This window comes from Hordeum vulgare, chromosome 2H (genome assembly GCF_904849725.1).
Source record: "Hordeum vulgare subsp. vulgare chromosome 2H, MorexV3_pseudomolecules_assembly, whole genome shotgun sequence".
Classification (NCBI taxonomy): Eukaryota; Viridiplantae; Streptophyta; class Magnoliopsida; order Poales; family Poaceae; genus Hordeum; species Hordeum vulgare.
Window position 1 is genome coordinate 518,498,674 of NC_058519.1, and position 22,034 is coordinate 518,520,707.

Below are 22,034 nucleotides of genomic sequence, written 5' to 3' on the forward strand. Positions count from 1 at the left end.
CAAGCTCATGGAAGTCCTCATGAAGCCTTTGGCTCAAGGCCAACCTCCAAGGACTAGATTCCTCGTAAAGGATCTGAAGTATGAGCCCAGAACCGTCTATCGAATCTTGTCATATTCCTTCGCTCCAATGAAAGGGCATGACAATGAAGAAGACATTGTAGGCATCATGAAGAATATCATATTCAACGTAATTCATGGTATTCCCATGGATCTCCATGATTTCTTCTTGAGGACTTTAGCTGACAACGCTTTGACTCTATATGAGCTGAAGATTTATGCACCGTGGATTACGAGGTTCATCAGGAACAGATCACGTATCAACTATCAAGCTGACTTTCAGAATCACCTCGGATATCTGCCACCTATCAAAGTCATCAAGCAATCTTTTGAACCAGTTGAAGACAAAGGCAAGTCTGTGATTGATGAAGGAAATCGGCCCCTAGATGGCCAATTTCGTAAGGTTGGCTCATATTCTTCATATGGTGATACTGCTACTCAAGACACTCCAAGCCCAACTACCCCTCGGGTGATGACTAACAGAGAGCTTCTCCTCAGTCTTCACCAGAAAGTCGATCGCAATCACAAGTGGGTGAAACGCCAGTTTGGTGTCATTGTGGAAACCCTAAATGAGACTCAAAATGCAGTGAAGAAAAATCACTATTATCTTCATGAGGTTTTTGATCGCACTTGGGCCACTTTGGCTCACCTGAAGAGTCCTAAGGAACTTGAGGAAATGGAATTTACTCAAGACTTTGACTGGTCGTGGCATCCAAAGAAGAAATTAAGGCCAATTCCAGTTCCTGACTTGGAGGACAGTTCACTTTCTTCATTTCGCACTGCAGAATCAGATGAAGAACCAGAGGGCACTGCAAATTGTCCAAGGAAGAAACATGTCTCCAAGGATGTTCACGCCTCTACATCAACAAAGAAGTGAATTTCTTCAAGGGCGTTAGTCCTCAGTTTTATCCCTTTTCGTCACTTGATGACAAAGCGGGAGAAATCTAAGAGTTAGTCTTCAAGCGGGATACATTATGGGCTTATAAACTTTATTAAGTTACAAACTCTTGGTTCTTCTGAAGTTTTTGATGTAATGAGTTGTAGCTTAAGCCCGTTGGTGTTCTGACTCTTTTGAACGTTTTTCCCGCATGCTTATTCCTCAAAGTTTATTAATGCAGGCATGTTCAAATTCGTCAGACACCATTTTTCATCATGCATATCTAATTCATCATACTATATGTCAAATGCATGCATGAATTGCAAGATACAAGGGAGATCTCCATGATATAAATCATCAATGTGCATCTGTTGTTCAAAGCAAATTCCTCAAAATATGTGCATCTTTACGGGGAGTTTCTCTGTATCTTAACTTCAAATTCCTCAAACTTTGTACTTACATTCCATATTATTATCCCCGTTGAAAACTTAACCTAATTGTCATCAACCACCAAAAAGAGGGAGATTGTAAGTGCATCTAGTGCCCCTTAGTGATTTTGATGGTTTGAAGACTTATAGGTTAAGAGACTAATGTTTGTGAGTGTACACAGGCTCTATAAGTCACTGAGGAGTTTGAGTTATACGATGAATATCGAGCCCTAAAAATGTATGTCTTCGGGTGAAGACTTTGGTCCTTCCTTGAAGACTTTGATCGCGAAGAAATTGCGAAGAAATTGATATTCCTCATGAAGATATTGAAGATGAGGAATTCAGTGTGTCCTGAAGAAAACACTCTAAAGACATTGAAGCGTGAAGATTTACTCTTTCCGTTTCATTTTCTTTACACTAGAGTTATAGGAACATCGTACTGTTAAAGGGGGGCGAAGTAAAACTACGAAATGATTTTCCTCGTGATGCTCAACCCAAACCTCAATCTACCAAAGCCTCAAAGTGAGGAATATGAGACATGAGGACTTTCACAGTTGAAAGTTCCGGCCGTTGCCGTGACACGCGCCACCTCACTAATCTTATCCACCCAACGGTCATATTATTAAAGGGCATTTATATTCTTCCGTATGTAGCCCCTAACGAACTCTCTAAAAAGACTTATCTTTAGGAACGGATGGAGTAGTTTTGAAGATCTCATCGAGACAGATTTAATGGTGAAAACAGATTTTTAATTGGATTTTTTAATTAGAAGATAAAACATTTTTAAGCCAAAAAACCAAAAAAGATTTCCGTTGATGTCATCTGTTTTAACGTGACAAAATGAGTGGTAATAAAGGCCTGTGGGCAAATTGCAAACATCCACACGTGTGGGCGTTAGCTTTTGGGAAATATAAACGTCTTTGCAGTTCAATTTAAACTGCAAAAACATCTTATATTTTAGTAGAGGTAGTATAGGCCAAAGTTCGAAAGAGAGAACAACTATTTTGGGCCCTATCTTGAAAAAAAAATGTCTATTTTGGGCCCTATTTTAGGGTGCTTGGTCAGACTTGAACCATGAACTTATATTAAACCCTAAAAATTTTAAAATCAATTAAAATGTACCCTATGCTAGATCTCAAATTTGCTTCTGTATCTCAGGCTTTTCAAATATGTGAAAGAAATTCATATGCTTGTATATATGACCATTTATGTCCTAAACAGAAGAAAAAAAATAGCAAGAGAAAACCATTTATCTTTCCCAAATGATAAGTGTCACACATGTAGCACGAAGTAACACCGTCCTCTGACGTTTTTATAAATAAAATTGCCATCCAAAAAAATCCCACAAAAAAAACTAAAACGCACCATCCAAACAGAAAGTCGCCATGCTACACAACCATATACAATAGGAACTGATTTTACACCGTGTCGGTTTTCACATGACACAAATAGTCATTATTTCATTTAGTTTTGGACGGGTAGTTATTTCCAGCTACAAATATCTATCCCTCTGACAAATGGGACCAAAAAGACAGGCAAAGCAATCTGAAACCAACAAATTTGTAGCAAAACTGTGACTGAAAGCTTCTTACCCTTCCCAATAATTTGTATGCCGGGTGGTCAGTGGGTTGTCTTAGTTTTTAACCCGTGAACTTCAGAAGCAGGACAAATGCTCTCCAGTGAATGGAGTAGAGGATGGCATATGATATAGAAACAATCACACTTGTAAATGAGATCAGGGAAAAAAATCTGCACTGCGTCAGTACATGGTCCGTACCCCACGGTTACGATGGTGGATGCTAAATAGCATCCCACCAAAATATGTCGACAGAACAGACGCTCGCTGAAACAATAGTCATTCAGAGCAGTCAGGCCCCAACAAAGTATACCACACCACACTGAGAGAGTGATCGATGTCAGTCATGTCCTTCTGGTTTGTTTACCGAATAATGTTTTGCCATCTTGAAGCGCATCCAAGATGTCTTGGCATGAAATATCAGTAGCGTCTTGCTTGTTGGAACCATGCTTGCTTCCTTCTGCCTGCTTTACCGAGGTATGCACATTTTCATCAAGAACGCTATTTGTTCCTGGTGCATCACTGGCATCTACGTTGTTCTCGCCTCTGAGCTCAGTATTTGAAGCTGAGCAGACTGCATTAGCTTGATCAGCAAAGAGATACTTCGTTACAGATGAGCTGCAGATGCCTATGTAGGTATCATAGTTTGAAGCTCGTGTTTGGCCTCCTTCTAATACAGTTGACAGAGGGTGCAAGACTGAAATAGCACTATCTTGCTTCTCCAACGTAGCCTTCAGATCTAAGAAATCATTTACAGACTCTTGTTTGCTGAACTGAACGAGAACAGCAGTGGAATCGATCGAGAAGATTGTCGTTACTGAAGCTGGGCCGAACACTTTGCAGATGCAGGCCTTTATATCCTTTGCGCTCAGCCCAGATTGGAATCCCCAGATGAGAACAATGTTATCATACACAGCGGCGGGATATCTAAGCTTACAACCTGCATCTGGTCTCTCCATGCCAGTACTCAAATCAAGTACTGTTCCACTGTTATAGCTAGGGGGCAGAAGATTGATGTATTTCTTCAGCTTATTATTCATCTCTAGGCTCTCCTTCAGTGTGAGGTCTTCAAATTTGACACCAAGATGGGGGCACAGCTGCGCAAAAACACATCCAGTCATGAATGCATCATACCCTGCCTCATGCTTAGCACCTGAAGCAAAGCATGATAACCTGCAGGGTTGGGGAAACAAATCAGAAATAATACCATTTGACTAAACCAAGTGACTGTACTGAAGATGGAAAGCTAGCTGCGATATTCGACATGTAAAAGCAATTTTTGCATAAGCATGTAAACTACTCCCTCCATTCCATAATTGTTGTTGTGGTTTTAGTTCAAATTTGAACTAAAACCACGGCAATAATTATGGAACGGGGGGAGTAAAAAAGATCATGAGTACATCCAACATCACTAGTCAGGAACATATCATACATTGTTTCATAGGCAAGTAAACTATTGTCAAAGAAGCACGTAAAATATGAACAACCTAGGACAAACCATACGTTGTTTCATCTGCCTCGACTTCTATTTTCACAGGAGCCAGGATAGATGCTTCCGGAGCAGTTGGATGAAATGCAGGGCACAATAATGAGAAAGCTGAAGAAAGTGATTTGCTTTTCTGCCTCATCAGACGCTGAACCGCATCGCCGGCAGACATAAGATGCCTAGTATCTACAATATATGGGAAAATTCTGTTGATAGCCAAGGCAAATTCCTTAATGGATGAGGGAAGAGGCCCAATGAATTTGGAGTAGACTTGTGCAATATCTGTTTGACAAAATAGAGATAGTTAGAAGAAAACAACCAACAACTCAGTCAACATCTACTGGCTGAAACTCTCAATACATCTGGAATGTAACTTCCATGATTGCAAAACATCATCTCAGTATATAGGGGAACCTCATCAGGAGAGACAACTGCAATGTCGCTTATCACAGAAGTTATTGTAGGCAAAAAATAGTATACCTAAGAAACAACTGTGACCAACGATCAATTTCTTTTCTGAGGCAATAAGATCAATGACATGGCGGATTCCTATTGCTGATTTCACTTTTGCTTTTCTGCTTCTGAGTAGATCGTCTTGCACATCTTTCTGTATTAAAATAAAATCAGAGTGATTAGTTACTGACCAAAAACTAATATCTCACGCAGAGATCACAATGTATTGTTCACAATACTGGAGTAATGATTATACACACCATGATTATATGTAGTTTATTCTTATTTTATTAATCGAAGAAAAACATATGAGCAAGTTTCAAAAGCAACAATGCATCATTCAATCTACTGGTGAATCCAGAAGATAGAAGCAATCAGGAGCAAAAATAGATATATTATGGACAGAAAGCAACAACGCAAAATTCAATCCGGAGTGAAACATGTGCAATCTTTTCAATAGGGAAGACAGAAAATTGTCTTACCATCAATAATATACTGTCTTCGTTGTTGTCTGTATAAACTACTCTCTTTTCTGATGTTCCATCCTCACCAAATGTACAAATATACATGAGGTCCCTAAAGTTTTTCCTTAAAACCTGCACGGGAAATATATTATCTGACCATAAAGAAATAGTGCATGCCAAGAAGCATCATCTAAGATCATTATACACTGATATGTTGAAGAATATGCATCAGAAAACATCAATCGCTATCCACATCCACACACATTGTCCAAAACTGAATTATCGTTAGCTGTATTTTCACAAGGCACATTTACTACGGAACTGTGTATACATGAAAGATGAAACAGGTACAAACTAGCTGTCGAGCTACCACTATATTTCGAGGCATTGGATATGTCAGGACATACCTGTTGAATTAATTTTAACTGATGTGATGTAAACCCATCAAGCATAATAGCTGGGCGCATTTTGAAGAAAACTGTCTGAAATTGGTCTGTGCTGAATTTATTGCTTCCTAACTTATGGTTATCCACCCTGGGGTTGGTGCTTATCGCATCACGCCACTCATTAAATCTGATCTTCATTCTCTCCGTGAAAAGAAGATCAGCAGTACTCTTTAACTGCACATCTTCCTGTTTAGAAATACATGCAGATATTCCATCATGATGCTGTACATTTAGTTTCTGAAGAGCTTCTTCTTCTTGTGCTCTGGATAAATAAGATATTCCTGAGATTAAAGAAATTTCATAAATAAACAAACAGTCTAGGGTTTATATGCATGATTTTGATGTACATGCTCATTGCCTCATTGGTAACAAAAAATATATTCAGTGCATGACTAAGATCGATCCTGCATGATTCGGATCAAATAGGCTAGTAGATTCAGAGACATGCATGTAGATTAACAAAGTGTTACAGGTAAATGATGTCACCTTCATGGAAGCACGTGTTGAAATCAAACTGGTGCTTTGCCAGGAAGTCAAGTGAAGTGGTCTGACAGAGAAATTCGTGGGATGAACTGTCATATGGGAGCTCCTTGCGAGGGAAGATAAAAAAGTTATGCCTGCCCAGAAGAAAAAAATTATGTCATGACAAAAGGCCAATCCAGAACTGGTTAAAATCATGAAAAAGCTACCGGTTGCATTGAGTTATAATTTTACATAAAAGAAGTCTACAAGGCATTTCTTGTTAGCCATTCTACATCAAAGTTGCTCTTTAATGTTCATATTAACTGCACTCAGGTGTCGTGTCGCCATAGGAGTCAGTGAGATCAGTCCGCGATCTATGCAGCTACTGGTCTTTAATTACATAATAATAAGGGAATATTGGCTGTCCAAAAAAAAAGGTCTTATAAGTGCCAACTCTCTGCTAAATATCATAGAAGTTTTATATATGAATGGTCTAACAGAACTGCTTCCCAGTAAAAACGCCAAATTCCTCCTCAACCAAGAGACCATTAGAAGTTAATGCCAAAGGCTGGCGCCATCAGATCCTAATAAGGTACACTGCATCAATACACTACCATAGCTGATGTCTGGGACCAATGAGCAAAGCTACCATATATAGTAGTAAACGGGGGCGTGTTATTAGGTACTGGTGGAGAGGAACGGAAGAAGAGAAACGCGGGGACGCACGGATGAGCGACGAAGGCGGACTTGGCAGGGTCCCAGCGGAAGGGGCAGACGCCGAGCTGCAGCACGGCGAAGCGCTTGGCGGAGTCGCGGAGCTTGAGGTACCGGACGTCGGCGCGGTCGAGCTCGAAGGTGTCCCGCCACGGGGCGCTGGTGACGCCGCTCATCTCCAGGTCGATCCCCACGAACGCGGCGTCGCGCACCCGCGCCCTCAGCTCCTCCAGCGCCTCTGCCAGGTTCCCCCGCGTCACCTGCTTCACCGCCACCCCGGCGACGCTGCCGTCCCCGGCTTCATCCCCACCGCCGCCGGAGGGCGGCGGGGAGGGGGAGGAGGAGGATACGAGGCGGGAGAGGAGGCGGGGGAGGAGGGATTTGGGCGGCGGCGCGCGGAGGAGGGGGGCGAGGCGGCGGCGGCACTGCATGGCCACCGTCGCTGGAGGGGGGGAGGCGGGCGGTGGGTTGGCACTTGGGCTCGATTTGGTTGCCGTGTGAAAATGTGGCAGAAAATGCCGTGAATGTCCGAGTCGAATGGCCCGTTTGCGAATTCGTCACCTAAACGCGTTGTAGGCCCGCTCTGACGGCAGATCTTCGAGCGAGCGACGCGACACAGGCCCGCCTACTTCCAGGCATCCAGCGAGCAACCGGGTTTTTTTTTCCTTTCCTTTTATTTTTTCTGTTTTTGATTTTTTTTGTTCATAAATTTAAATATATATAAAAAACTGAATTTCTATTTTTTAATGTTCGATCACGTTTTTCAAATTTAGTTCATGCTTTTCAAAAAAAGTTCACCGTTATCGTGTATAGAAAATTTGTTCAGCGTGCATTTTAGAAAGAAAATAACCTGGCATGTATTTGAATAATATTTACCGTATACTTAGAAAATGTTAAATGGCAAAAGTGATCCGAACATTCCGGTCCAGACATGGTTAGAGGACAGTGGTATCCCCAGCCTACCAGGGTTCAAGTCCTGGTGCTTGCATTATTTCTGGATTTATTTCAGGATTTCCGACGATAAGCTTTCAGTGGGAGGAGACGTTGCCGTTACAAGTACATGTACTGAAAGATGAGATATATAGAACGAGAAAAGAAGAACGGCGTCCATCCTTGCTATCCCAGGTTGCCGGCCTGAAACCCATCCTAGATCGATGACGAAGAAGAAGAAGCAACTCCAAATGAACAATCAACGCGCTCGCGTCAAATAACCTTTACATGTACCTGCAACTGGTGTTGTAGTAATCTGTAAGCCACAGGAGACTCAGCAATCTCATTTCCAAAGGTATCAAGACTAGCAAAGCTTAACAGGCGAGGTATGGTTAAGTGGTGAGGCTGCAGCAAGCGACTAAGCAATGTATGAGATGGCTAACTTACGAGTACAAGAATAAGAGGGGAATGATCTATGCATAACGGACGTGAACTACTGGTGATCAAATGAATGATCTTGAACACCTACCTACGTCAGACATAACCCCACCGTGTCCTCGATCGGAGAAGGAACTCGCGAAAGAGACAGTCACGGTTACGCACTCAGTTGGCAAGTTTTAATTAAGTTAACTTCAAGTTATCTAGAACCAGTGTTAAACAAAGTTTCCACGTTGTCACATAACCACGGGCACGGCTTTCCGAAAGATTTAACCATGTAGGGGTGCTCCAACTAATCCATCACAAATTACCACAAGCCATATAGAAATCCTCGATCACGAAGCTCGTGATCTCGTCAGACTCCTTAGTGGAAAACCTCAACTCTGAGATTACCCAAAGCATCACCGGAATCCCGATGCACAAGACATTCGTCAAAGGTAAAACTAATCCAGCAAGGCCGCCCGGCGTGTCGACGATCCCGATAGAAGACGCGTATCTCGTTCTCAGGACACGACGGATAAGCACAGCGTACGGTGGCCTCATAGACATCTCCCGAGTTGCCCCGGGTTGGCCCCGGAAACGGCTCTGTTTTGGACCAGCACCATCAGCACTGGCCCCCTGTATTATGTAGAATTAATCCTCGGGTAGCGCTAACTCCCTATGCATTTCTATATTAACAGAACTATTATGCAATTTTATTAGGTGATTAGGCAAATGTAGTACCAATGTTGGGCCTTGCCAGACCAGCTTTAATCTAAAACGAATTATCAAGGGGGTCCCCATAACAACCCCGATCGTGTTAGGAGCGCTCAAATATGGAACATAACACTGGTAGCTGAAACTAAGGGGGCAAAGCTGGAACAAAACACCAGGCTAGAAAGGCCAAGCCTTCCACCTTTTACCAAGTATATAGGTGCATTAAATTAATTAGCATTTAATAGGGTGATATAACAAGGAACCCATGTTATCACATGGAAGCAACTGCACCTGCAACTAGAAACGCTAACACATGGTTAAGCAAGCGGTAACATAGCCAAATAATGGTTTGCTAGGTTGTGAACAGGTTGAAGGTTTTCGTGGCAATGTTGGAAGGCTGATATTTAACAGGTGGTAGGCAACGTGACAATACCGATAGAAACAGTAAAACTAGCATGGCAATGATAGTAATGGTATCTGGGGAAATGGTCATCTTGCCTGAGATCCCGCTTGGAAGAAGAACGACTCTGTGAAGCAGACGAACCGACGTAGTCGAACGGGTCCTCACTTTTCAACACGCTTGCGGAACTCTATCGAGACGAAGGAAACCGGAAACAAGAATCAACATCCGATATTCACCACACGATGCACAACACAAATGATGCATGAACGGTTGAACATATGCAAGTCATGGCATGGCAATTCACAACAACCAAACACTACACATTAAGTGAAGTTCAATATGCAACGAGTTGCATATTGACGAAACTTCACATACCAATTATTTAGTTCTATCCCGATTAGGTACTCAATAATATTAAATGTGGTTAAACATGGCAAGAGGTGAAGCGTAATTAATCTACCTATCTAGGCATTTTAAATGAGGTCGGAAATGACATATAGCACCTCCAAAACGACCTCACATGTTAATTTACAATTCTGTTCAGATCTGGACTAACACTTTTAAATGTTTGTTAAACAGCAAAACAAATAGGTTCACGTGATTCTACGCATCGTTACAAGCAATTTACACATGGAGAACATCTCCAACGGAGCTACGGATCAAAAGATACAAGCATCGCAAGATATGATGGCATGAATGCAAAAATATGTGCAACGACAGTCACAAGCATTTCAAAACACACAACTAGCAAGATAATATGAAACTACACGAGATTCTAAGCAAGTTTCATATAGGACACGATCAAAACGGAGCAACGGTTCAACAACTACGAGCAAAACAATTTATCACTACAATCTGCCAAAATCAGCCACATAGCATTTTCTACACCCCACAACTATGAGCTACACAAATCCAATATACTCAACCAAGGCATGAGACGATAGAGGGCAAGAAGCACTACAACATACAACTAACAACACCTAGCATGGAAGCATGGATCACTAGGAAAAGAAGTCACAAAATGGCATCTCACACACTGTTTCAGACTTAGTGAAAAACACAGTTTATGACTGTGCAGTTTTCGATCTGAAGGCATGTTGACAGCAGCAAAACCATAAGCTACAGGACTCCAAATGGCATGAAAATTGACAGCATGCTAGAGAATCTAAAGTCTACAACTAACTCCATTGCACCAACCTCAAAAGAGCTACCGATCACCAGATAAACTCATGCAAAGACAGCAACAAAATATAACAGATTTCAGACTTAGAAATATTTCAGCATCTCTAAAACAACACTATTTCCTAGCACGTAAAGAACAAGCAAACCACACCACAACATGGATTTCTATTGCAACCAAAATTACCAGGGGCTAGTCTGCACATCCAAGGGCATATCTCTAGTTGACAACTCCTTCATAACAAGCACGGATTAAATCCCACAAAATAAGCAAAAGGGCAACGTGGCAAAATATCACGCGCACTAACTTTCTCAAAAGCTAAAACTAAATGCACAGTTAAAAATCCTATGGATTTTTCTACCCCGAAAACATATATAACATGAGGAGTTGCAAAATAAAAACAACGCCACACGTATATGCGAGAATATGTTCTAAACACGGAATAACAAACTAGCTACGGAATCCTACATGCAAAAATACCAACAACCACTCTAAAATACATGGCAAAAGGGTCCTAAAAATGAACATTTTATCTATGGGGTTTGAGTAATCCGGACATGCACGAAAAGTAACTACGGAACAATTCCCTATTGGGACAGCACGCTAAACTAGGCATTCGGCAAGTCAAACTACTTCAAACATTTATGCAAGTTGCAAAAAACATAATCTACGCGAAATTCTACACAAGTTACATATACAATACGTCGTGATCCGACATAGGGATAAATATCTACGGGCTTTTGAAATATAGCATTTATCTGAAAATACTAAATTCCCAAAAAATCCTAAAATGCTACGGGCCGGAACTGGGCATGCATAACTTAGTAAAACTCGCCACGGGCGGGGGATAGGCTCACCTTGGGGCCTCTTGGGCCGACCTGGAGAGGAGGAGGCAGGCCGGCTCGTTGACTGGGCCTGGGGCCGGCCTGGGCCTCGCGGACGGTGGCCCACGCGGATCGAGCAAGCGGCGGGCGACCCTCGTCGTTCTCCTCCCGATCGGGAGTTGCTGGCGGCGCGGGAGTCAACGGCGGGCGCTGGCGGGCAGGGCCGGGCGAGGTGCTTGCGGCGGCAGGGATGGGATCCAGCAGGGCCGACGCGGAACGGCTCGCCGCCGGCGGCGGGACAGAGGCGGCACGGGGCGGCGAGCTCGGCAGGAAGGGCTCGGGCGAGCTAGACGAAGCGGCGGGCGGATCTGGCGGCCGGTGGTTGCTGGGGCGGAGCGGCGTCGGCCTAGGGCGAGGCATGGCCGGCGGGAGGCTGGCGCGGGGCTCGGGCTGCAGCTCCGGTGGCTCGGGGAACTCCGGCCGGCGGGGCTGCTCGGGGAGAGGCTCGGGAGGAACTCCCGTGGAAGGAGTTGCTGCTGCGGGGAGCCCCATCATCAACGCGGTTTGTGGTCGGCTCAGAACGGACAACGACGAGAACCGGCAACTAACAACGGATGCAACTTTTGAAAACTGGCGGCAACGGGGTGTCGATGCAATGCTGATGATGCGCATGATGCGATGATGATGCGACAAATAAAAATAAACACCCGAAGAAAATGGACTAAAGGGGGAATCTTCTGGAACGTCGGTCTCGGGCTGTCACAACTCTCCTACACTACAAGAGGATCTCGACCCGGGATCCAAGAATGAAAGGGGAAGAGAAAGAGAAAGAACAAGAGGTAAAACTTAGTCGCTTCTTTGACAAACGAGTGAAACCAACGATCCTTGAAGGTTGCAAAAAGATGAGGAATGATATGAGAAACAAGAAAGAATTCACAGAAAATTTCGGCAGCACTTCGGTAGGAAAAAGGGGACAAAATTCGATAAGATGGGACAATTAGACAAGATTCATAACAAACAACTAAATAGAACAAGGGAACACCATGATCTTGATAGAACAACATGTTTGACCCAAAAGAGCAACATCACAATGCCTCCAGAACAAGATACTAAAACTAAATCATTGGGATCAAAGAATGAATAAGAGAATGACAACTACTATCACAAGAATCTTGAAGAACACTTGAGACAAAGAATTGATATCATGAGCCCTCTCGAAGAAGAATTCAAAATACTATGAACAAGAATAAGAATTATGTTAAGCTTATCCTTCATCAAGTTTAGTTGATGACAAGCAACGGATTTAGCGTACCACTTATTCTTCTAGGAATGATTTAGGAGAGACATGAGCACAAACTTAAAGAAGTCTTGAAGGAGACACCGGTAAGAATTGAAACGAATGAGACGAACATGAATGAATGAATAGATCATGAGCCACCTGAGAGAAAAACTTGAACAAGGCACCGGAATAATTGAGAGACGAACGAAGAGACAACAATTGAGAAGAATTTGAGGATGAAAGCTGAAAGCTGAGAACGAAGAAATCTTCTGAAATGATGGCCTTCGAAGGATTAAGAATGAAAACAACTCAGAAATGCACCGGATAGCAAGAAAGGGATTACTCATGATTGGTAAAATTGAAGAAGATGCGAGAAAGCTAAAATGATGAATCTTCACGTGAACGGACCAAGATATGAGATGAACACTCCTTCGGTCTTCCAAGCTGTCGTGGGTATAAGTCTGACAGTAGAAGTATGGGGTACGAAAGTATATGGGCAGAGCCTTAGCTACGACGAGGATGTATGAGTTCAGGCCCCTGTACGGTGGAGGTAAAAGCCCTACGTCTCAGTGCTCTTGGGAGCTTTGTGTCGAGTGGATTATAGGATTACAGCAAGTGCCAACCCTTGCACCGGTGGGGAAGGGCGGCTTGTATAGAATGTGCTGCCCTTCATAATGGCCCGGTGAACAGGGGTGAATAGTGGTGAGTAAATGCTTACGTTACAGGTAACGTAAGCTTTAAATGCTAATAATGATGAATGAAAACGTATGACCGTTGCCCTCCTGGGAGGTTATGATGTACAGAGTGGATTCCAGTCGGTACATTAGATACGCTCCGAGTGGATCGTCGCCGACTGGATGATGGGGGCGTCCTTAGTTCAGTCGGAACTGTCTAAGGGCCTTGCCTTCTATGAAGGGTAGTCCTTGGGTAGGACCTATAGGACAGACCTATGACCCTACCCTGGGACTATAACCCCATCATTAGTCCCCGAATGGATCGGGGTTGGAACGATGAAGTGATGTCTGGAGTATGGAACCGACTGGTATTGAGGTGACTTTAGCGTTGTTTGCCTTGATCCATTTTATCCTTTCTTCCAGTGATACGAGTGAATATACCAGTGAAACGAACCGTCGGGGACCGAGTGCTTCTGCGGAATCTTTCGACGTGACTGGTCAAACTAACAGCGCCGGATTTTCCGGGATCCTCAAATTTTGGTTGCCGCGCGCTCAGCGGGGATGACGACATCGCCATCGAGTAGGTTTTGCCTCCTCGATTACCGTGCGTTATATTCTCCACTAATCTTGCAGCAGCCGATTGGGGGGATAAGATCCTGGGTCCATGTAAGTGACCCAGTCGGAAGCCTATTTAAGCTTCCCCGGCGGGATTTCCTGTTGCGCTGCTCATTCTCCTCCCATTAATATCGCTCCTCTTGCAGCTCTCTGCACACCTCAAGCCACCTCCTTCCCCTCCTCCTCTGCGGATCTGTCGCCCTCGCCATGACGAAGGGGCAGACCGGCAAGCTCGAGGCGCAGAAGAAGAAGAAGAAGGGGGGAGCCTCCACTCAGCGGCGGCAGCGGGCGCGGCCGGCGGGCTGGATCCAGGGGGACTTCCTCCCCTCCTCGGTGACGGAGAACGACGTCCTGGAGCTGGTGGAGCACGACATGGTCGCCAACAAGTCCTGGAGGCTGCCAGAAGGCAAGACGGAGCCGGTGCCGAAGGAGTGGGAGCACGTTCTGCTACTCAGCCACGTGGCCAGAGGCTTCTCCTTGCCTCCCCATCCTTTCTTCCGAGGTATCATGAATTACTTCGGGGCGCAGCTCCATCACTTTCCTCCGAACGCAATAGCTCACCTTTCTGCATTCGTCACCCTTGCGAGTGCTTCATTGGATGTCCTCCCCACTGGGGGCTCTTTAAGTATGTCTTCTCCGCTAGATCCCAAACTGTTAAAAAGCTTAGCCAGTCACATGATAAGACACACATCCTCCAGCTCTGCGGGGGTTTAGGCTTCCAGAAGAAAACAAAGAGTAGCTATCCCTCCCTCCAGCTATCTGAGTCAGTTAGGAACTGGCAATCGTCCTGGTTCTATTGCCAGGACATTGCTTGTCCGAATGTTTCGAGCGGGTTGCCACCTTCCAGTTTAGACCGTCCGGGCCCTCCCAAGAAGCTTGCGCTCTCTAAGGGATAAAGAACCCAGATCCAGCCTTTGGTCGACGCGCTGATAGCCGTTGTCCGGAGGGGAGTCACCGGCATGGACCTGCTGGAGACTTTTCTGGGTCGGCGCATCTAGCCGCTGCAGGCCCGAGACCACGCCATGTGGCATTACGCGGGGCCTTCGGATTCCACTCGGTCTCATCCAGAGGACGTGAGCGGGGAGACTGTGAGCTTGTGGGTCCGCAGCATCATAGGCACGTGTGATAACCCCGTGGGAGCCCGACGTGTGAAGCCCTTCCGCGCCGAAAATCCTCCTCCGAATGAGGTGAGTACATGTTGTCGAGTGCTTTTAACCTTCTCAGCTTTATTGCTTTTCTTGTCTCGCTGACTGACGTTGCCGACTGTGTTTTGTGCAGGAGTGGACTAACTGGCATTCTGCAGTCTCGAACGGGAATCCAGCCGAGGAAGAGGAGGGCAGCCAGGAGGGCAGCGCGGATAGCGCCGAGTACGTCTCTGACAGTGGGGAGACGGAGGAGGAGACGGAAGAGGGGGAGGAGGAGAGTGGAGAGCAGAGCTCGTCACCCTCGCCACCAGAGCACCGAACCAAGCGCCGTCATGACCCCGTTGCTCCGCCGGCTCCTCCCGCGGCCCCGAGTGCTCCGCCAGCTCCTCCCGTGGCTCCGAGTGCTCGGAGTGTGAAGAGAACCAGGGGTGCTTCTGCCGAGCCCGTGAACCAGCCGTCCAAGGTGGCCAAACCTAGTGCGCCTAAACCTTGGAAAGCCTTGCCCCGGATGAGGATCGTTGTTCCAGTCGCCTCAGCGTAAGTATCTTTACTCTTTCATCTTCCTTCAGTATCCGATTGAACTCCTCTTTTTGGGAACTCATGTTTATCCGTTGAGTGGATTTCACTCAACAGAGCTGCTACCTCCGCCACCTCTCTGCCGCGCAGGACGATGATCCCATGGACACGGATAACGCCGCCACGTCCCAGCAAGGTACGTTGTCACGACTCCGAGAGCTGTATTACTGTTTCGCGAGTGTTGTCTTTGATCTTGAACTTTTTCTATAATTTTATTTTGTTCAGTCGGGCTTCCTTCGGAGGTGATCCATCTGGACGACGACGACCAAAGGAGGTCGGAGCCAGCTTTGGCGCCTGCCCCTGGGGTTATCCCATCTGCTGCCAATCCCACCATAAACGTGCCGCCTACTGAGACGGTGCCGCCGACTGAGACGGTGGCCCTCACGGAGGAACCGACTGGAGCAAAGCTCGGGATGCCCAGGGAGTCTTCTGCCACGCCGGGTCCGTCGGTTGTTCAATATGACGCCCGACGCCTCCCAGAAGACCAGGTAGGAGCCGCCAAGGATGCCATGGTGCAGGTGGAGCTGATGGTGGGCGACGCTAAGGGAGCGTATGACTCCATCACGTCTCTGTACAAGAAGAGCTTGGAGCTTCGGGACGATATCCGAGTAAGTGCGCTAGTAAGTGTTTACATTCCTCTTGGTACCACTGGGGTTTCAGCGATATACTTGGATACAGTAGGATGATTTTGCAGTGGGTTCACTCTGAGTGAACCCAGTGGGTGTAGTCCCCGAGACTTCTGCCGAGTGCTTGCACCGGCAGTTGTCTTTATATGTATTTTCCGTAATCTGAACAGATCAGAGCTGATCTGCCCGAATGGTACCCGTGGGGGCACTCCGAGTGCACCCAGTGGGTGTAGTCCCCGAGAGTAGTGTTACTCGGGTCGAGTAATAGAAATCTCATAGTGTTGTTGGTTTTCTATGGAGCTCAATAGGGCCGACCTGTTCGAGCTTTATACCAGTGGGGTTACTCTCAGTGAACCCACTGGGTGTAGTCCCCGAGACCGCTGTCGATTGCTTGCGTCGGCAGGGGTCTAAAGAATTTTGAGCTTTGCTTGTTTTGCCATATCTGTGGAGACTTTTTCCTTGTTGAATGTGGCTGATCCTCCCTTTGTGTCTCTTTGACAGAAGACTTGTGAAATGGGATCGGCTTATAATGCTCTGAAGGCTGAGAAGACCCAACTTGCTGCGGACTTGGAGGTGGTTGTGAATGACCTGGCTATCATGAAGAATGCTCTTGCTCACCGAGAGAAATCTTTGGAGGAATCTCGGGAGGCTAACAAGGCACTGCTAGCCGAGGTAGAAAAAATGAAGAGGTAGAGATCCGAATGGATGGGCCAGCTGAAGGTGATGAACACTCGGTGCAGAGCGTAGGAGAACTACGTCAGCGACTGGGCGAAGAAGATGGTCGCGCTGCTTGGTGGTAAGTTCTTGCCGAGTGCTTTTTGACTTTGGAGTTCACTCCGCGCTTATTTTCTGCTTGTCTTTTCTTTGCAGATTTCTGTCGGGACGTTGAGGCTGAAACAGCCGAAATTGAACTGTCGCTTGTTTTGAATGTTCCACTCGGAGATGAAGCTAACCGGGACATGCTCCGAGCGCATTCTCGCCTTAACAGGGTGGGCCCTTTCATTGGTCGCCTGAGAAGAGTTGTCGGTCGAATCGACAAGGAGATGTGGCCTGAAGACGACTCCCGAAGCGAGATAGAGGGGTTGATGACTCGACTGGAGGATGTCCCAAGCAGAGTGCAGGCATGGAAGAAGTCTGCCACTCGGTGTGGTGCGGACGTGGCGCTATCTCTGGTCCGAGTGCACTGCAAGGAAGCCCGCAAAGACAAGCTGAAGACGTTGCAGGTCGCCAACACCAAGAAGCTTCGATTCAAAGATTTCATGGAGACCTTCCTTGACACAGCCACTCGGATTGCAGACGGAATCGACCCCGACACCTTTGTGGAGCCTGCCAGTCCCGGCGACGCTTGATAAACTTTATGCTGAACGCACATTTACCTCGGTATGCCGAGTGGAACCTGTATTAAACTTTGGCCACTGCTGTTGGCCGTTACATTCATGGTTCGGTGTGGATAAACTTGATTCACACCGAGCTGACTGATCATAGATCCAACTTGAATTCGAATCGGATATTTTGCTCTTCTTTCGCTGAGTTTTTTTTGACACGATTTTGGCTCGTGGTTTTTGTTTGGGCGTCTCTTCGTGAAGCCAATGGCAACCATGCGGAGCATGTAGTTGTTAGTTGTCTTCACATCCGCATGAGCCTCAATGAGGGTCTGCTAAGCCTCCGAGTGTATCTCGAGTGCCCACTCGGAGGAAGCTCTTTACTTAGGCGACTCTGGTTCGCAGCTAAGTCTCCGAGTGTGACTTTTGGTGCACACTCAGAGCGAGTTTTTACTTAGGCGACTCTGGGTCGCGGCTAAGTCCCCGAGTGTGACTTTTGGTGCACACTTGGAGCGAGTTTTTACTTAGGCGACTCTGGGTCGCAGCTAAGTCCCCGAGTGTGACTGTTAGTGCGCACTCGAAGCGAGTTGTTACTCATGTAGTTGTCAATTGTCTTCACATCCACATGAGCCTCAATGAGGATCTGCTAAGCCTCCGAGTGTATCTCGAGTATATACTCGGAGGAAGCTTTTTACTTAGGCGACTCTGAGTCCCAGCTAAGTCCCCGAGTGTGACTTTCCGTGCACACTCGGAGTGAGTTGTTTACTTAGGCGATTCTGGGTCGCAGCTAAGTCTCCGAGTGTGACTTTTAGTGCACACTCGGAGCGAGTTTGTACTTAGGCGACTCTGGGTCGCAGCTAAGTCTCCGAGTGTGACTTTTAGTGCACACTCGGAGCGAGTTGTTACTCATGTAGTTGTCAGTTGTCTTCACATCCACATGAGCCTCAATGAGGGTCTGCTAAGCCTCCGAGTGTATCTCGAGTATACGCTCGGAGGAAGCTTTTTTTACTTAGGCGACTCTGAGTCGCAGCTAAGTCCCCGAGTGTGACTTTTCGTGCACACTCGGAGTGAGTTGTTTACTTAGGCGACTCTGGGTCGCAGCTAAGTCTCCGAGTGTGACTTTTAGTGCACACTCGGAGCGAGTTTGTACTTAGGCGACTCTGGGTCGCAGCTAAGTCCCCGAGTGTGACTTTTAGTGCACACTCGGAGCGAGTTTGTACTTAGGCGACTCTAGGTCGCAGCTAAGTCTCCGAGTGTGACTTTTCGTGCACACTCGGAGGAGTTTGTACTTAGGCGACTCTGGGTTGCAGCTATGTCCCCGAGTGTGACTTTTAGTGCACACTCGAGCGAGTTTGTACTTAGGCGACTCTGGGTCGCAGCTAAGTCTCCGAGTGTGACTTTTTGTGCACACTCAGAGTGAGTTGTTTACTTAGGCGATTCTGGGTCGCAGCTAAGTCTCCGAGTGTGACTTTTAGTGCATACTCGGAGCGAGTTTGTACTTAGGCGACTCTGGGTCGCAGCTAAGTCCCTGAGAATGACTTTTAGTGCACACTCGGAGTTTGTTTTCTAGACCGGAGTCTGCAAACGCGGAAGAATTTTGAATCGGCAAGAAATCAATCTGCTTTGTATTACTTCGATGATACTTGTTCTTTACATTTTCTCCGTCGGCGGTGATGTGTAGAAGCGCTTCAGTAGATCTCCATTCCATGCTCGCGGCTCGTCCATTTCCCTGTCGAGGTTGTTCAGCACCTTAGAGATGATGAACGGTCCTTCCCAGGCGGGAGCCAACTTGTTGTGTGGTCCAAGGTGGGCGCCAACTGTCGTGGGTATAAGTCTGACAGTAGAAGTATGGGGTACATGGTGAAATTCCAGACCTTCGAACTTCTTCTCGAGCTTCCTTACTGCGTTGCAGTATGCAGTCATGGTGGGGTTCCTTACATCCCATTCCTTCATTACTTGATTAACCACTAGATCTGAGTCGCCATAGACCATCAGGCGACGGACGCCGAGTGTGATGGCCATGCGCAACCCGTAAAGGAGAGCTTCGTACTCTGCTTCGTTGTTGGAAGAATCAAAATGGATCTGCAACGCATACTTGAGTTTATCACCTTTTGGGGATATGAGCACTACGCCGGCGCCAGAGCCATTCAACATCTTGGACCCATCGAAGAACATGGTCCAATAAGCCGAGTACATGTGAGTCGGTTGCTGTTGTTCTACCCATTCTGCTATGAAGTCAGCAAGAGCTTGAGATTTTATAGCTTTCTTGGCTTCGAACTTGATGTCGCAGTATAGCATCTCCATTGCCCACTTTGCCACTCGGCCTGATGCGTCCCGATTGTGGAGAATTTCCGACAACGGAGCATCAGATATGACAGACACCGAGTGGTCTTGGAAATAATGAGCCACCTTCTTTGCAGTCATGTAGATCCCATAAATAAGCTTCTGATAATGGGGATACCTCTGCTTGGAAGGAGTCAGGACTTCGGAAACATAATATACTGGCCGCTGAACCTTGTACGCTTTGCCTTCTTCTTCGCGTTCGACTGTCAGAACGGTGCTGACGACTTGATTTGTAGCCGCGATGTACATAAGAAGGGGTTCTTTACTGAGCGGGGCAGTAAGAACCGGCTGGGTGGAAAGTAGGGCTTTGAGGTCGTCGAATGCGATTTGGGATTTGTCTGTCCACTCGAAGGTATCGGACTTCTTCATGAGTCGGTACAGAGGTAACGCCTTCTCGCCGAGTCGAGCGATAAACCTGCTCAAAGCCGCTAGGCAACCTGTGAGATTTTAAACATCATGTACTCTTACCGGCCGCTCCATTCGAAGAATGGTCCCGATCTTTTCGGGGTTGACATCGATCCCTCGTTCGGAAACGAAGAAACTGAGTAACTTCCCGCTGGGAACGCCGAATGAACACTTGGCTGGGTTAAGCTTGATATCGTACCTACGTAGGTTGCCGAATGTTTCTGCCAAGTCAGTCAGCAGGTCGGAACCTTTGCGTGACTCGACTACGATATCGTCCATATATGCCTCCACATTTCGACCGATCTGGTCAAGGAGGCATTTTTGGATCATGCGCATAAAAGTTGCTCCTGCATTCTTCAAACCAAATGGCATAGTGATGTAGTAGAAGCACCCGAATGGGGTGATGAAGGCTGTTTTTAATTCATTGGGGCCATACAGACGGATCTGATGATAGCCCGAGTAGCATCAAGGAATGACAAACGCTCTCAACCCGCAGTCGAATTGACAATTTGATTGATGCGGGGGAGCGGAAAATGGTCTTTCGGGCAGACCTTATTGAGATGCTTGAAGTCGATGCACATTTGGAGCGACTTGTCTTTCTTGGGCACCATGACAACATTGGCGAGCCACTCGGAGTGGTGTACCTCGCGAATGAAGTTGGCTGCCAAAAGCTTAGCCACCTCTTCTCCGATTGCCTTCCTCTTGTGCGCGGCGGACCGACGCAGGCATTCTCGGACAGGCCGAGCGGCGGGATCCACATGCAGTCGGTGCTCAGCCAACTCCCTGGGTACACCTGGCATGTCAGCGGGCTTCCATGCGAAGATGTCCCAGTTCTCACGGAGGAATTGGATGAGCTCGGCTTCCTATTTAGGATCGAGGGTGGTGGAGATGTTCGTCGGGGTAGTGGTGTCGTCCGTTGGGTGGATGCTGACCTTCTTCGTCTCTCCCGCCGACTAGAATGCGGACTCCGAAGCTGGCTTCTTCGAACGCATCAAGTCGGCGGGGTCGACTGTTTTCTTGTACTCGTCAAGCTCGAGTATATCCATCTGCTGATCAGGAATCCTCGACCCCTGCTGCAAACACTCCTTGGCCCGCAGCCGATTGCCTATGACAGTAATCACACCTTTGGGACCGGGCATCTTCAGCTTCAAATAGACGTAACATGGACGGGCCATGAAACGCGCATATGCTGGACGACCCAGAATCGCATGGTATGCACTCTGAAAGTCTACCACCTCGAATGTCAGCTTCTCCTTGCGGAAGTTCTTGTTAGACCCGAAGACGACATCCAACACAATCTGGCCGAGTGATTTGGCCTTTCTTCCTCGGACGACTCCGTGGAACTGCATACTGCTCTCGCTAAGTTTGGACATCGGAATGCCCATTCCCTTGAGAGTGTCGGCGTACATGATATTCAAGCCGCTGCCGCCGTCCATGAGGACTTTGCGCAGCCTAATTCCTTCCACCACCGGGTCGACGACCAGGGCCTGCCTCCTTGGGGTGGGTACGTGTGCTGGGTGGTCTGACTGATCAAAGGTGATCGCAGTCTGTGACCACTTGAGGAACGTGGGAGTGGATGGGGTTGCCATGTTTACCTCCCTGTTGACCAGCTTCA

The 22,034-nt window shown here is 46.8% G+C and overlaps 1 protein-coding gene across 2 annotated transcripts; it reads right to left on the reverse strand.

The window, feature by feature from the left end:
• Positions 1–2,763: 2,763 nt before the first annotated feature.
• Positions 2,764–7,438, reverse strand: LOC123426963 (poly(A)-specific ribonuclease PARN). 2 transcript variants are annotated; one of them, XM_045110886.1, is made up of 7 exons: positions 6,976–7,416; positions 6,274–6,404; positions 5,749–6,068; positions 5,360–5,473; positions 4,905–5,031; positions 4,442–4,706; positions 2,764–4,111 (listed from the first exon to the last, which is right to left on the reverse strand). In XM_045110886.1, exons 1-7 carry the CDS (start codon positions 7,392–7,394, stop codon positions 3,283–3,285), a joined length of 2,205 nt encoding a protein of 734 aa, XP_044966821.1. In that variant the 5' UTR covers positions 7,395–7,416; the 3' UTR covers positions 2,764–3,282. The 2 variants fall into 2 exon arrangements, with proteins under 2 accessions (XP_044966821.1, XP_044966822.1); XM_045110887.1 differs by having other exon boundaries at positions 4,019–4,111; positions 4,426–4,706; positions 6,976–7,438.
• Between the last annotated feature and the right edge of the window lie 14,596 nt (positions 7,439–22,034).

Bases quoted from the DNA above. Each gene is read 5' to 3' on its own strand.
- LOC123426963 (XM_045110886.1), bottom strand. From the start codon at position 7,394: ATGCAGTGCCGCCGCCGCCTCGCCCCCCTCCTCCGCGCGCCGCCGCCC. The intron at 6,405-6,975 runs GTGCGTCCCCGC...TCTTCTGGGCAG, and splicing joins TCCGCCTTCGTCGCTCATCC to GCATAACTTTTTTATCTTCC. The intron at 4,112-4,441 runs GTATGGTTTGTC...CCAACCCTGCAG, and splicing joins GTCGAGGCAGATGAAACAAC to GTTATCATGCTTTGCTTCAG.